Source organism: Accipiter gentilis, chromosome 3 (assembly GCF_929443795.1).
Source record: "Accipiter gentilis chromosome 3, bAccGen1.1, whole genome shotgun sequence".
NCBI lineage: Eukaryota > Metazoa > Chordata > Aves > Accipitriformes > Accipitridae > Astur > Astur gentilis.
The window spans coordinates 3,296,895-3,313,516 of NC_064882.1; the positions used below are offsets into that span (position 1 = coordinate 3,296,895).

Genomic DNA, 16,622 nt, shown 5'->3' on the forward strand with positions numbered 1-16,622 from the left:
TTTTATAGCTGAGCATGCAGAAGCAGATAGAATTATTTGGGCTTAGGTGGCACACCTTGTAGAGGTCAGAGGATTCTGGGTTGCCTTTGTCTAGTTGTCTTTAAATAAAATCAATTTTAAAATTGTCATAAATGTGGTTGGACAGATAAGGTCTGTTCTAAAAGTACTTAATACCAGAAGACTCCCAATGATACAACTGGGTCTCAAATAATGGTAGGCTTTTTGTTTTTTAAAGGTAACAAATCTAAAGATTTAAGGAAAGCTGTTCAAGTCATGAGGAGAATTCATATCCTCCTTGAAAAATATCAAGACCTCTTGGAGAAACGACATCTACAAAAGCTGACCAGATACCTAAGACTTCTTGGATTTGAGAATTTGGCATGCTCTCTATCTGACTCGGTAACTTTATAGAGTGTAATGATTCTAGTGTAAATGAATCTGTAGCTGAATATCAACAGTGTTTTCTTAAGCATTGAATAGCGTGTAGAAGATATATATTGAGCTTATTTTATTTTGTATTGTGCCGTAAGATTTGGAACTGTCTATTCTTGCTTCAGATATTAATCTTTAGTTTCATGGATACATTTCTCTGCTTGATGTGAGGGCTAGCTGGCACAATGGGCCAGTTCCCCTTTAGCAAATAGAACTTTATATGGCTGCAAAGATACCCTTTGAAACATGCATCAAGATTAATTTACTCTAGTTATGTCTGCCTAAGGCCTTAGATATATCTGAGAGGTACCTGCTGTTCAATTCATCACATCAGCTTAACTCTGTGTTAAAAATAACTTAAAAGCTAGGTGATGAGGACCTGCTATCTAACAGGCCTAAATGTGCTACTTTAGAAAAAGAAATCTCTGAGACTGCAGAGGTGGATGAAAACTATTCTGTTTGTTGTTACGATATTACTGATCACCTCTGAAGGAGACCGTTTCAGATACTGGATTGCTTGTCCTTGCTAGCACAGCTGAGACCACTAGTAGCTACACTGAATTTGGCTCTGAAGTAATTTCTCTAAGGATTGACCTTATGCTTTTCTGCATGTTTGCAACCTGCCTGCTGGCTGATTTAATGTTAAGAGCAGTTAGATACTTTTATGTGTAGATGGGATGTTACTAGGGAGGGGGGATGCTAAAGTGGCTCTCAGGCAGAAGAGGGAGGATGTAACTCACAGCCTGCAGAATATGAAGTCAATAGCGAAAGGAATGAAGATTACAGTGAACTGTAAAACCAAAATCAATCACTTCACTGTCTCATTTTTCAGGCACAGTAGAGCTAGGAATTTTTGGAAGCTTATTCTTGGAAAGTGTTTATCATCCTTCCTTGAGGACCAGGACTAAGAGGTCAGGGAGAAAGTGATTGATTTGTAAGAAATCTTCTTCCCTTGAAGAGTGGAAATTGTCTCTTTCTCTATGTGAATTCAAATGGTGTACATTATCATTTGCTCTTGGCTACACAGTTATTGTAAGGGTGTTTGGTGCCCCAAATAAAGTATATTACATTTCAGGAAGTAGAATTGTAGGATCCAAGGATTTCAAAAGATCTGTTGTAAATGTTTGTGGTGATAGAAGGGATATGTTGTCAAGTTTAATGCCTTGCTCAGAAGGGCTCTAGATCAGTCAGTGCATTTTGGACCTACTTTTGCTTTTGCAGCTACTTGTTTGCAAAGTTGGGGGCATTTTAGGAATAACTGACATTTTCAGGAATAACTGAAAATGTTTCTTTCAAGAAACTGAAAAACTGGTAAAATGTCCATCCTTGGGATATCGTAAAAACTCGGCTGAACACAGCCCTGAGTGACCTGACCCAATTGCACCAGCTTCTGTCAGTGAGTTGGATTAATTGACATCCAGACTTCCCTGACAACCTGAATTATTACGTGATTTTTCTGATCTCCTGCTGAATGTGTAACATGTAATGCTTTTCTATACAGCTTTCAGGATCAGATGTTGTAACCAGATGTGTCCATGAACATTAAATTTGGTATATCTTAGGGTATACAGGCATTGTTTAAAATACAGTGCTTTACAAAATTTGGGATCACAGTCTTTATATTGAATTTCCTTTTGCAACTGTGATTCATTGCACAAGGGGTCAGGGCAGGATGAAGAAAAGCGAAATAAATACAGGATGAGAAGGCTCTGGCAGGCGATAGCTTGAAGAGGCTGAGCTTTGCCTGCTAATCAGTTTTGTTAGCTCTTCTGACAACAAAAACACCACCACCACCGGCTATAGAAGACATATTAATTTTAGAACATAGTGTCCTTTGAAAGACATACAAGCATAACCCTGACATAAGGCTATATATTCTAGATTTCTGCAAAAAAATATTTAAAAATCACCTGCACTTTCATATGTTTTTCAAAGCTTGCAGACTTCCACAGGGCAAAAGATATGCCATCTTCTTAATCTCTTGCTAACTTTCAAACCAGCTTGAATTTTCATTTGACCTTACAGACAGGAGAAAGTAATGATCAGAATATAAGCAATTATGCTATCGAAGTGGGTCCGGCTCGCTTTCAGCTACAATACATGGATTATTACTTGTTCAGGGAAGAGAGAAATGATCCAGATCCCCGAGTGCAACATTTCATACCAGACACGTGGCAGGTAATGAGACACAAACTTTTTGCATAAAGTTAATCAAAATTATCTTTGATTATTTTTTTCCATTTAAAAATACATATTAGTATACTAGTTATCAAAAAAAAGCATTAACAAAGTTAGTTTTGTAATAAGTTTAACAAAATCATTAGATCATTTTGGACTGTATTCCATGTTCTTTCTACGCTGAGAGCTTTTCTACAGAGAGCTTGGCCTGAAGAATTCAACATAAGAAATGCTGAACCTCTGGGATTTCACTGCTTATTACTATATTTTATGGTGGTAGTGCCCCATTTGGATAATCTCCGATTGTTCATCCTCTGCTCATTTGTCCCTAAAAAATTACCCATAGTATGAGTTGAGAAATAACTTTTCTGTCTAAAGCAGTGTAAGTCTAACTCAGATTTTTTTATTATTGGACTGGGGAGGCCAAATGAATTTGCTGCTTTGCATGTCCATATCTGCAAAACAGTCACTTACTTGAAAAACAACTTGGAACTTGGCATATGTGCTGACAGAGAAAGATACTGTTAGCACTATTTCTGTTTCCTCTTCTGTACCCTTTCCGCTACCCTTTCACAGATGTATGTAAGGTGAGAGAGCATGGAGGACAACAGTAATAAGGAAGAAAACAGATTAATAAACACTGTACGCTAGGAGGAGAAGAGAGATTTGGATAGTATTGATATAACTATTATAATGCAAGAAAAAAATACTGCCTTGTATAAAACAATGAAGTTTTTTGAACTGAATTATGCACTGCTGAGTTAACAGGTTTTATTTTTCAAATTGAAAATGTCCAGATTTGGACTCAGAATGTTCTGGTATCGGTATCTCAGACCAAATAATTGAAATAGACAAGTTATAACTTGTAGTTCCATTTTTTTCCCACTAACAGTTTAAGAGGAAAGAATACAGTCATAAAATGACTAGGTTAACTCTGACTTTCAGTAGTCTAAAATCTGTACATAAATTCTGCATGCAAAAATAAGAGATGTTTTCACAGAAGGAGCTGGTTTACTCAATAAGAACTTCATAACAAGACATTTTGATGTAAGTAACTGCTTTTCTCTTAGCGAGAACTTCTTGATGCTGTAGATAATAATGAGTCTGCAGTGATTGTTGCTCCCACTTCATCAGGAAAAACATATGCATCTTACTATTGCATGGAAAAAGTTCTGAAAACAAGCAATGAAGGAGTAGTTGTGTATGTTGCTCCTACAAAGGTAAGGCTTCATCCTACTACATATCCTGTATGTATGACTGTGATATTTCTCCGTATGATTCTGAAACTGTTTGGGGTAACTTGTTACAAAAATTTAGTTGAGATATATTTTCTGGATTAGAAATGGAATCTTTACATCCTGTTTTGCCTTTACATTTCTTAGAAACAGCATGTTTACAAAAATAATCTTCAGAATATATAAGCTCATATAGAGTTTTTTGTCTATTAATATCTGTATAGCTAATTTAAGGTCAGAAACACCAATATATATAAAAGTGGTCTAAGTAGCATGTTAGGTAAATGGTGAGAGCACCAAAAGCCTACCAACATGGTGAAAGTAATATTAGAACAGAATCATGACCAAGCAAGTCAAGTTGTCTTTTCCTAATTGAGTTCACCTTTAGATGCTTCAAGAGGAAATTTATGGAACTCCAGGCAGTTGGATATTTTTTAATGATTTCTATCCTAATAGTTAAAAACTGACTTAAGTGCTGAGGCACAATGTTTTGATTTCTTCCAAAACTTATTTTAATGTTCAGGGATATGATTTTTGGATAGTGAATTACATGTGCTGTTATTCAATAATAATCTCTATGGATTATTTTCTGTAAGTAAAATATTTTTTTTTTATGGTCATACTCAGGTTGGGCATCAAAATAATCTTTTCATTTGAATATCGTTCTGGGTGCAGAAATGTATACTATACCTGCAGCCCCAGGGCTTTGAGATCATTAAAGTGCTTGTAGGTGCAGTAGAAGGTGTTCTAATTTTAACTGCTTTGAAAATAACTAAAATACAGACTTAATAATGTATAACTCACTTTACACAACACTAAATTTCCTTGAAAGCATTTGAGTATAATTGAAAATCAAGTACCATATCTTTTTAAAGTTAACATTATTGACAGTCTAGACTTCATAGTACATTACATAGTACATTATAGTCTAGTACATTAATATTAGTGCCAAAATTGAATGCTTTTTTATGCCTAGGAATATCATATGTCTTTAGACATACACTATCTACTTCTGTTAATGACCTGCTTTATTTAAGGCCCTTGTAAACCAAGTGGTGGGAACTATATACAATCGATTCACCAAGAAACTTCCAGATGGATTGGTAGTGTGTGGAGTCTTCACGCGAGATTATCGCAATGATGTCATGAATTCTCAGGTATATTTTTATGGGTGTTTTAACACATAATAATAATGACTTTTGTATTCCATCTGGCTTCTGAAAATGTTAATTCTAATTATAAGAACTGTGCTATTAATAAATACGAAGTTCAGGAAAAATCTAAGCATACCTGTACTGCTTACCAGAAGCTTTCAGTCTATGGCATACAACCTTACCTATTCATCCTTAAGGGACATGCAGTTGATTACTTGCTCCGGTTAAAGAAAAAACATCAAAATGCTTTGGTTGCCAGCATACAGCAGATGCCTTACAGAATTCCGGATAGAATACATCAGTAGCTCTTCTCTTGTCCACTGATGTACTTCCTTCATCATAGAAGGCTGCTAGGTTGGTCTGTCTTGTAGTGGGGAGCCCAGAACTAGACACAGGACTCCAAGTGTGGCCTCATCAGTGCTGAATAGAGGGGAAGGATCACCTGCCTTGATTTGATGGTAACATTCCTCCTAATGCAGCCCAGGATACCATTAGCCTTCTTTGCCTCAAGGGCACATTGCTGCCTCATGATCAACTTGGTGTCCACTGGGACCCTCAGGTCCTTTTCTGCAGAGCTGCTTCCCAGCTGGATGGCTCCCAGCATACACTGGTGCATGGGGTTGTTCCTCCCCAGGTATAGGACTTTGCACATCTCCCTGTTGAATTTCATGAGGTTCCTGTCAGCCCATTTCTCCAGCCTGTGTAGGTCCCTCTGGATGGCAGCATGACCCTTTGGCATATCAGCCACTCCTCCCAGTTTGGTGTCATCAGTAAACCTGCTGAGGATTACACTTTTCTCCCTCATCCAGATCATTAATGAAGATGTTAAACAGGATCAGACCCACTGTTGACCCCTGAGGTACACTGCTAGTTACTGGCCTCCAGTTAGACTTTGCACCACTAATCATCAACCTCTGGGCCCAGCCTTCCAACCAGTTTTCAATCCACCTCACTGTCTGCTCATCTGGCCTATACCTCAACAACTTATCTGTGAGGATCTTATGGGAGATGTTGTCACAAGCTTTACTGAAGACAATATCGACTGCTCTCCCCTCATCTACCAAACCAGTCATTTCATCATAGAAGTTGGTAGAGGTTGGTCAAGCATGATTTCCCCTCAGTGAATTCATGCTGAATACTCCTTATGACTTTTGTGTTCCTTGTGTGCTTGGAAATGATTTCCAAGATTAGTTGCACCATCATGTTCCCAGGGAATGAGGTGAGGCTGACTAGCCTGTAGTTTCCTGGGTCCTCTTTCTTGCTCTTCTTGAAGATAGCAGTGACAAATCATTCATTCTTTCTTACTTACCTTGAAATCAGTACATATATATTTTTAAATGCTTTTAAAATATGGAATCTACTTATAGTTGATTAGTCAGTTTACTTGAAAATAATGCTTTACAAACCTTTCTTCTTAGATATTAGTGACTGTGCCTCAATGTTTAGAAATCTTGATGCTGTCTCCTCGTTGTCAGAAATGGACCAAACGGATACAATATGTTATATTTGATGAGGTAGGCATCTTTTAGTAGTAACCAATTTAACAAATACACAAAAAATCTTGAGAAAAAAATGCTGTTTTTCATTACATACATTATTGCTGGTAAAACCCCCAACTTTCAGAACTATTATTTTAGACTTACTTGGTTTTTTCTGTTCACTGAGAGTGTTTATGTATTCCAGTGAAAGAACTTAAAACTCTGTTAGTCCTCAAAAGGACACACAGTTCAGTCAAAGCTACCAGGAACTTCCTTTATTTCAGTCAACTGAAAAACTAAAAACCACTACTGTAGCATTCCAGACTGGGATCATACAGATTTTACATCATATGGTATTTGTCAGTCTTTCCAGGGGAAAAAAAATCAATGATTAATCTTGTTAAATTTAAAATTCCTACTGTATTCTTTTTTTGTATATAGAATTAATTGCTAATGATGCCAGTGAATATCTAGGGTACAAACAGTAGTATTGGAATTTAGACTAATTTGCTCTCCAGTGAAGTCTGGAAAGGGTTTTACTGGACATTTGATTTGGATCTCATTGTCATTTGCTACAACATAAGAATTGTTCAGTACTGATCTTGCCAAACTTTTGGTTTTTGCAAAACACAAACCAACTCCTGTTATGGCTGCACTTTGATAAAGAACATTTCTTCTTTTCTTTTACTCCTTTTCCCCCAAAACATAGGTCCATTGTCTTGGTGGTGAAATTGGAGCAGAGGTTTGGGAGCATCTTCTGGTAACAATTCGATGTCCGTTTTTGGCACTTTCTGCTACTGTCAGTAACCCAGGACACCTAACTGAGTATGTGTGGAATTTTCTTGCTCACAAGAGCATATTTAAATTGAAAATTAGTTGTTCTGGATAGAGGTCAATTACTATTGGGAAGCAACTGGAGTTATATCGTTATATGTATTATGCTACACTTATTCCCCCAACTGACACAAAATGGTGCTGTAACTCTTAACTCTGTAATGAGGCACTACTGTTCCTTCAGACCCTATAATTAAGATGTGCAGAGGAATTTAGGAGGCTTTTGCATCTCTTTGAGTTGCCAAAGCCTTATAAGCACACTTGTCCATCATCAATCAGAGAAGACACCTGCACTATATTTATATATATAATGGTGGTATTTCACATTTTTTATTTGCACCCTGGGATAAGCTGGAGAAAATTGCACTGAAGATGGTGAAAGGGGGACTGGAAATTCTATAGGAGAAATTGAGCAGATTGTACTAATTAATCTATTATAGCTGCAGCAATTTTCTTAAAATATTTTTTACAACTCCTATTTTTATTTTATTCCTGCATTGTAGGTGGTTACAATCTGTGAAAAGGTATTGGCAACGTGCTGAGAATAAAATAGAAGGAAGCTCTACAAACTCTGAACAGAACTTTACAAGAAATTGTAGAGTGAAATCTAAAGTACAAGAACAAAAGAAATCATATCGTGTTAGACTGGGTGTGTATCAGAATATTTTGTAACTAAGAAATAAATTTTAGTGTTATTTCTTCAATAACTTTAATCATGGTGTGTGAACTTAAGCATATTTCATTTTGGTTTTTCTTTTAAATAAAAACAAATCTTGCAGGATTAAGTACTTGCTTTTTAAAATAACCAAGTGCATCATGACAGCATTTTTGTCTCTTCACAGTTTTGTATGAAGAACGATACAATGATTTGGAAAAGTATGTGTGTTCTCTAAAGGGCAGTGATTTTATCATTGAACATTGTCATCCATGTGCTGCATTAACAGTCAATCATGTAAGCATAATACTGGCATCAACATTGTTTAGCAACTGTTACGTTTAGGCAACATGGATTCCATCAAAATGATTCCTTTATTTTTCTTTTGTTTAAACTCCTTGCAGATTGAGAACTATGGTATTCCTTCAGATCTTTCTCTGTCTCCACGAGAGAGCATCCAGCTTTATGACACAATGGTAAAAGTCTGGCAACAGTGGCCAAGGGCACAGGTGTGTATACACAGCTGTGGGCAAAATATATAAAAATAAATAGATAACAAAGAACTGCAATGTTTTATATTGATGTTGTTTTCCAGGAGCTAGATCCTGAGGAGTTTGTCTCTTTCAAGAATAAAATAGTAATCAAAAAGGCAGATGTGAGAAAATATGAACAGGAGCTGAAGAAAGAACTAAGCAAGTGGATTGTGCTTGGCCAAAGACAGAAGGTAACAGTTGTTACAGGGCTCATCCTTAAGACTATCTGCAGCTTTAATATAATAATAATTATATGTAGTAATATAATTATGGGATTTTCTTCTCCTATAATTATTATTTATTAGGTTTAACTGCTGCTGTACTTGAAAGATAAGCACTAATATTTGTGTAATTTCCATAAGCATTTTAAAGTTTTCACAAGCTTCTCTGGGAATCAGACTTCTGATACTGTTGTTAGATTTCAATTCCTGATTCCTTTAGGTACCCCTTACAATTAGTGATAATATTGTACCATTGCTCTGCTTTTTTAGTCTACCTGTTTTTTGCAGCTCATTTGAAACCCTCTGTGTAACCACAGGCAGTATGTATGTTTCCATGTAAAAGATAGAAATTAAAGCAATGAGCAGAAAATTAAGTCCTTGATTGGAGGCCACCTATTCCTATATCATAAAAAGGAATATGAGAAGGTGGTGAATCATAATCAGCATGTTAGTGATACTATATTATTTGCACAGTGATGGTAGCCATGAATGCTGCAACAATTTGCATTTTGAGCTCTTACCAAAGTCAGTTGATAACTTGCAGACCTTTCAGTCTGTAAACTATATGTGGCTATTGCAGTTCTGAATGATTTAAAAAAATTTGAGCTGCTAGAAGTTGACACAGGAAAATGGAGTCTCCATATTTCTTAGCCTCCAGCCAGAAGTTTCCAACATTAAAATCTCTACAATAATACTACTTTGGTCAGGTGAATGAGCTACTGGAGCACCTTAAACCAAAACCTGTGGATTGCTCAGAACAGGAAAAGTGGAAACGTTTTGCAAGCTTTGTTGATAAATTACATGAGATGGATAAGTTGCCTGCCATATTTTTTATGTAAGTATTTACATTCCATGTATTGTAGCTGTATTGCCTATATTCAGAAAAATAGGTGTTGGAGCTAAGCATTGATATGGCTTTGATATAGTATTTGTTACCTTTGCTTTAAAACATACAAAGTAAAGGCCTACAAGCTCTATCTTGATGAGTAGCCCTCACAAGTAGTAGACGGTGACTTGGAGTAATAGACTGATATTTATGCTTCATTGGTGCTGGTAAGCTTTTTCTCCCTAAGCCATTATTGATGAAGGAGGTTGCAAAGCAGTCATCCTGTATTGGTGTTATGTTAGCGTGGAATTAATGGAGACTCCTGAGAGAGCAGGTGTCAGAGCTGTAGCAGCCAAATTACTATTGCAGCCATTGGTGGTAAGGAAAAAACAGTACTTAGAGTTTGCTTTTCTTTTTTTAGAGCCATCAAGGGAATGAACAGGCTGGCACCACTTTAGTACTCCCTATGGCTGAATAAACTCAATGGTAGAGAGAAATTAGATCATTCAGTCTGAGCTTCAAAGGGAAGAAAAAGAGTAAATGACAAATGACTGTTACTGAGCTCTGCCACCATGAAGATGTGAAAAGCTTAAGTTAAGGAGAGGTTACCTCCTAGCCTTAAAATCTGTATTTGGTCTTTCAGGATAGAAGGTTAAAGTCCTTCAGTTTTTGCTCCCATTCTTGGTGACTGCCAGACTTGAATGACTTGCGAATATTCTAATCGACTAGGATGCAACCTCACCCCATGTGTTGCCAACACCTTGTATGGTGTTAGTTAACAGGATTTGCCTATTGCAACAAGAATAAAAAAAATACTTTTTGAGAGTGAAGCTGGACAAGTCCTCATCCCAGTTAAACTCTAAACAGTTCAATACTCAAAAAGCTATGAGGAGGAACAGCTATGAAAAAGACCAAGAAAGACAGGCACTGGGTCTCAACTGGGTAGTTGAGAAGATTAAAATTACCTAAGCTACAGTTTGCTTTATCTGTATGTCCAAGTGTCCAGCTTAGGGAAAGGTAGAGTTGAGCATACTTTCTACAGATAATTTATTGGTAGAACCATTTTAAATTTTACCACTCCGTTTTGGAATAATAGCAGTTTGAAAGTGAATATGGGCTATGATTTGGAGATGGAGTAGGAATATGCTTCTAATGGTTAAATTCTAACTATTGTCAGATGATAAGGCTCACTGAATATTATTGTAACAGCATTACATATAAATAAAAACTCTATTAGAGTTCACCTAACTGACATATATTTTATATTATTTCCTTTAAGATTTAATGTGGATTCAGTGGAACGTGCAGCCAAGAACGTATTCCTCAATTTGCTGAAAAAACAAAAAAGTGAACAATACCCTAATACTGAGAGGGAAAAAGAACGTTTAAGTGACGAATTAAGAAAAGTGAAAAAAATGTTAATAAAATTCAACCCTCAGTAAGTACTATAACTATATGTTATTAAAAAGCTTACATATTATGATAGAGCATAATTTTGTGATAACTTCTTTCTGGGGAATGTACCTTTCAGCAGCACATTCATCCAGCTTGCAGTATGGTAGTCTCTGCTTCTCTTTGTGCTCTAGCAACTCACACAGTAGGAGCGACTGTATGGCAGGTATCAATCAGCAGTACCTAGTGTATAGTCAGGTAGCAGGAAGATACCAATGTTGCTGACATTGTGTAAGGTGCTGGAACTACAACATAAGAATCAAAGAGAGAGACCTGAGTATATGAGGTTGGTCAATTTGCAGTAATCCACTACTGATTTTCATAGTTTAGCCACACCGTGGCTGGTTACAGTGGTGGATCTCTGAAGTTCGGGTTCACCTTACTGGTGAGATGTTCTTTGAATATTTGTCAGCCTTTTGCTTGATTGTACTGTATTTTTTTCCTCCTTAACCTTGAATTTTCATGATTTTGTGATCGTAGAGTATGGATTTTTATAAGGCATTTGCCAATGAAATATGGTGGTAGGTATCAGGATTGTCAGGAACATAAAGCATCATGGTTTGTCCTAATCATGGCAATTTACAATACATTCTTTGGACATAATATCATGAAAGAATGAACTTAGCTGACTTTAATAGTAGTAAGTGAGAACTTGAAAATACAGTAGGAATTTAGACATGTATTTAGACATTGAAGTAGCTTGAATATTTGTCTCTAAATAGTTTTTTCTCCCCTCTCTTCTTCAGATCCTGTCCTAAATCCTTGTAGTCCATGTCATTATTAGCAGTAAATCCATCGCATTTCTCTTTCATGTTTAATTCTTCTACTGTCCAATCTCATTAGCTTACTAATTTGCTAAGTGAGGTACATAGAGTTGCTGTTTTCATCTTCCTTCATTTTTTGTATATCACCATAATTCCTCCTCTCTACTTCACCCCGAATTACTTGCTGTTTTGCATACAAGCCATGATAAAATGAAGCTGTTAGCATACACTAACAGCTCTACCTACATGTTTGAGACTACAGTTTAGAAGAGAATGAGTCTTCATCTTTCAGCAGGCAGAGAATATTTTAAAATTGAGAAATTCTGTTAATTACAGAAATAATATTTTTAATTGTATATTGTATACAGGGATACCAGAAAGTTGAGCTCCAGTAAAATGGAAAACATGGCGCTTCTTTTGACTACAAAGCAACAGTTAGAAAAACGACTTAAAAGGCTAACTGCTATCCCTTCTGTGTGTACTTATGCTGATCCTAAAGCAGTGGATGAAGATGTGAGTAACTCACTGATAATTATAACATGATTTTGTTTTGTCTAAATGCATGTCTAAAATGCATGAATTTGTGCATAAATACATAAAATGCTTATAATGTGTGATGCAGTTGTACTTTATAATAGTACGCATTGACTTCATAAACCATTCTGAATATTTCCATTTAAATTTGATTCCAGGTATCAATCTTAGATAACTTTATTTTTAAGATGTATGGACAACTTTCATTCTGACAAATAAAAAGATGTTGACTTGTCCTTGTGATAGGAGTCCTGGGATGTATACTACAATTAATTTGTTTCCATGAACTATCAGGAATGCACTTCTGTTACTTGTTGATTCACATCTCAGACTCCTGTTTTTCTGACTGAGTCATCAGCATAGGCTACATGGCACCTTTGTGTACTTATCAGAACATATTTAAGCCCTTCATATCTTATAAAAATATTAAATAATAAATTATTTTAGGGTCTAAAAGTTCTAGTCCCCATTAAGCAAAATTTTCCATGCTCTTCAATGTGTTTATGTCCCCCGAGGAAAGAAAAGGTGAGAAAAGCACTGAAAATCTGCAGATGTCCATCAGAAATATTAATGTATATATTTGTATACAAATAACTCAGGATTAATTTATGAAGGAGATTTACGTGATGTGGTTTCCAGCAGTAGTGGGTGACTGGGCCTTGGTTCAGGAGATCCCTTCTGGTGTAAACTTCCTGAAACATGACTGTGGTTCATATAGCTATCTTTCATGGCTGGTTTTTTTTTTTTTTAATTTAAAAAAAAAAAAGTAATTGTGATATAAAGCTCTTAATTCAGAGAAAAGGTGCTCAAAATTTTGATGAAGTGTCTTGATAATGCTTTCTGCTTATTGTGATATGTCTTAAAAGAGAGGAAAACTCTGTGTGTTGGGACCAAACTTGAAAATTCTCATGATTCCTTATCCTGGAAACTTGGGGTCCCGATGGCATTTTTGGACTGCTGTCAGCCAGCATGGAGGGAACACTGCTTCCCACAGATGCACATGGGTAAAGGAAGTGAAGAAGTAGCTTGTACTTTGGAATAGATGGCACTTAGCTGTAGAGTGAAGTTCAGAAAATACTGAAAAAGCTTAATTCAGTGCCATTTCTGAGTTTGGGAAAGGGAAGCTCCTAACTGTGTTGTGAGATGAGATGGGGGTACCAAGCAGGGACAACAAACAGGAGCAAAAGATAGGAGTATCAGCTTTATGTAGCTACTTAGGAATTTGTTCTGTGATAGTGGTATGCAGTACATGGTCATGAGGCCATGCTTTGAGTAGGAAAGTCATGAACATGCAAGCTTGCCATGTCTGGTTGCATCTAGCTGCATGGTATGACAATTGGGACTGTTGTAATGGCATTTATTGCAAACATGAAAAAATCTGGTAGTATAGAGAAGTGTACTGAAGAGCCTGGATTTGACCTTATAATGAAGCTACTGATGGTACATATCCAATGATATATACACTTTGGGCTTCAGGTTCACTGAAGATCATAAACAGCTATATTTCTCTGTAGTGCTTGGAACTTTATCAGAGAACACTTTTCATTAACAACACCTGGTTGTGGTTAATATTTAACATTTCTTTTTATTTGTAGACTTTGAGGAAGATTTTTCATCGACTTAGGTTTGAGAGAAGAGGTTATCTGCAGCAAATGATGGCACTGAGGGGCATTGGGTATCATCATGGATCTATGGCCACGAAGGAAAGACAAGTAGTGGAGATGCTTTTCAGGCTGGGATATATCAAGGTTGGTAAATTGGGATCAGTTCTTTTTTTTTTTTTTAATTTTAGTTTCTCCATATATTTAATTAAAAAATTATCGTGTACCTTTCACCAATGGTAAAATATATTGCATTGACTTTGTCGTGCTCATTTAAAAAATGTTGCCATGAACATTTCCAAACAAATAAAATAAACTAAGTGAACTGATAGCTGTAGAACTTTATCTCTAACTAAGATATTCTATCCTTCAGATTAGCATATCACAGAGTTATTTAGGTTGGAAAAGACCGTTAAGATAATTGAGTCCAACCATTAACCTAACACTACCAAGTCCACCACTAAACCATGTCCCTAAGTGCCATGTCTACATGTCTTTTAAATACCTCCAGGGATGATGACTCAACCATTCCCCTGGGCACCTGTTCCAATGCTTGACAACCCTTTTGGTGAAGAAATTTTTCCTAATATCCAATCTAAACCTCCCTTAGTGCAACTTCAGGCCATTTCCTCTTGGTCTATCGCTTGTTACCTGGGTGAAGAGACCGACACCCACCTCGCTACAACCTCCTTCCAGGTAGTTGTAGAGAACAACAAGGTCTCCCCTCAGCCTCCTTTTCTCCAGACTAAACAACCCCAGTTTCCTCAGCCATTCCTCACAGAACTTGAGCCCTAGACCCTTCACCAGCTTCATTGCCTTTCTTTGGACAAGCTCCAACACCTCAATGTCTTTCTTGTAGTGAGGGGCCCAAAACTGAACACAGTACTCAAGGTGCGGCCTCACCAGTGCCGAATACAGGGGGACAATCGCTTCTGCTGGCCACACTATTTCTGATGCAAGCCAGGATGCTATTGGCCTTTTTTGGCCACCTGGGCACACTGCTAGCTCATATTCAGACAGATGTTGATCAATACCCCGAAGTCCTTTTCTGCGAGGCAGCTTTCCAGCCACTCTTCCCCAAGCCTGTAGCATTGCATGGAGTTGTTGTGACCCAAGTGCAGGACCTGGCACTTGGCCTTGTTGAACCTCATACAATTGGCCTCGGCCTATCGATCCAGCTTGTTCTGATCCCTCTGTAGAGTCTTCATACCCTCAAGCAGATCAATAATCCCACCCAACTTGGTGTCATCTGCGAACTTACTGAGTGTGCACTCGATCCCCTCATCCAGATCATTGATAAAGATATTAAACAGAAGTGGCCCCAATACTGAGCCCTGGAGAACACCACTTCTGACCAGCCACCAACTGGATTTAACTCCATTTACCACCACTCTTTGGGCCTGGCCATTCAGCCAGTGTTTTACCCAGCAAAGAGTACTCCTGTTCAAGCCATGAGCAGCCAGTTTCTCCAGGAGAATACTGTGGGAAACAGTGTCAAAGTCTTTACTAAAGTCTAGTAGACAACAACCACAGCCTTTCCCTCATTCATTAAGCAGATCACCTTGTCATAGAAGGAGATCAGGTTAGTCAAGCAGGACCTGCCTTTCATAAACCCATGCTGGCTGGGCCTGATCACCTGGCTGTCCTGTACCTGCTGCATAGTGGCACTCAGGGTGATCTCCATAACCTTCCCCGGCACCAAGGTCACACTGACAGGCCTGTAGTTCCCCAGATCCTGCTTCTGGCCCTTCCTGTAGATGGGCATCACGTTTGCTAACCTCTGGTTAACTGGTACCTCCCTGGTTAGGCAGGACTGCTGATAAATGATGGAAAGTGGCTTGGGTGAGCACTTCTGCCAGCTCCCTCAGTACCCTTGAGTGGATCCCATCTGGCCCCATAGACTTCTGTGTATCTAAGTGGTGTAGCAGGTCACTAACAATTTCCCGTTGGATTATGGGGGCTTCATTCTGCTCCCCATCTTCCAGCTCAGGGACCTGGGTACCCCGAGAACAACTGGTCTTACTGTTAAAGACTGATGCAAAGAAGGCATTAAGTACCTCAGCCTTTTCCTCATCATTTGTCACTATGTTTTCCCCCCTCATCCAATAAGGGATGGAGAGTCTCCTTAGCCCTCCTTTTGTTGCTAATGTATTTATAGAAACATTTTTACTGTCTTTTACCACAGCAGCCAACTGAATGTGTTTTAGTTACATGAACTCTATAGGATTATGATATTTTGTACTGTCTTCACAGAATATTTCAATTTGTGTTCAATTTCAGTATTATTTCAATTGTGTTCCATAAAAGATGTGGTATAAACTTTCAGGATACTAAGTTTAATACGCATATCTAATGGCTATATGAACTACAATAGAGTGGAATTCATGTATGTTCATAGCACTGTTAAATTCATCAGATTAAAGTTTAGCTATATGAAAAATGATAGTAAAATTCCTGTTGATTTAAGTTGGATTTTACAGGTGTCTTTTTTAAATTGGATATTACCATTTCTAATAGATATACTCCTGTTTGATATTTTATAGGTAGTCACAGCTACTTCAACACTTGCTCTAGGAATCAACATGCCGTGCAAATCTGTTGTCTTTGCTGAAGATTCTGTGTTTTTAGATGCCCTAAATTACAGACAGGTATGAAATAGAACACCTACTTTTTATTACAAGAACAGCACACATGTAGCTGTCATCACACACAAATTCAGAAAAAA

At 37.4% G+C, this 16,622-nt stretch overlaps 1 protein-coding gene across 4 annotated transcripts in view; it reads left to right on the forward strand.

Annotated features, from left to right (window-relative positions):
• Positions 1–16,622, forward strand: part of DDX60 (DExD/H-box helicase 60) — a 47,555-nt gene that overhangs the window by 17,145 nt on the left and 13,788 nt on the right. For all 4 annotated transcript variants that reach the window (XM_049833392.1, XM_049833410.1, XM_049833401.1 and 1 more), the window contains 15 exons: positions 236–399; positions 2,458–2,610; positions 3,681–3,830; positions 4,883–5,002; positions 6,418–6,513; positions 7,187–7,302; positions 7,815–7,960; positions 8,154–8,263; positions 8,371–8,475; positions 8,562–8,690; positions 9,428–9,555; positions 10,826–10,984; positions 12,131–12,275; positions 13,892–14,044; positions 16,441–16,545. In XM_049833392.1, the coding sequence (XP_049689349.1) occupies positions 236–399; positions 2,458–2,610; positions 3,681–3,830; positions 4,883–5,002; positions 6,418–6,513; positions 7,187–7,302; positions 7,815–7,960; positions 8,154–8,263; positions 8,371–8,475; positions 8,562–8,690; positions 9,428–9,555; positions 10,826–10,984; positions 12,131–12,275; positions 13,892–14,044; positions 16,441–16,545 (1,979 nt within the window). The remainder of the gene's footprint in view (positions 1–235; positions 400–2,457; positions 2,611–3,680; positions 3,831–4,882; positions 5,003–6,417; positions 6,514–7,186; positions 7,303–7,814; positions 7,961–8,153; positions 8,264–8,370; positions 8,476–8,561; positions 8,691–9,427; positions 9,556–10,825; positions 10,985–12,130; positions 12,276–13,891; positions 14,045–16,440; positions 16,546–16,622) is intronic.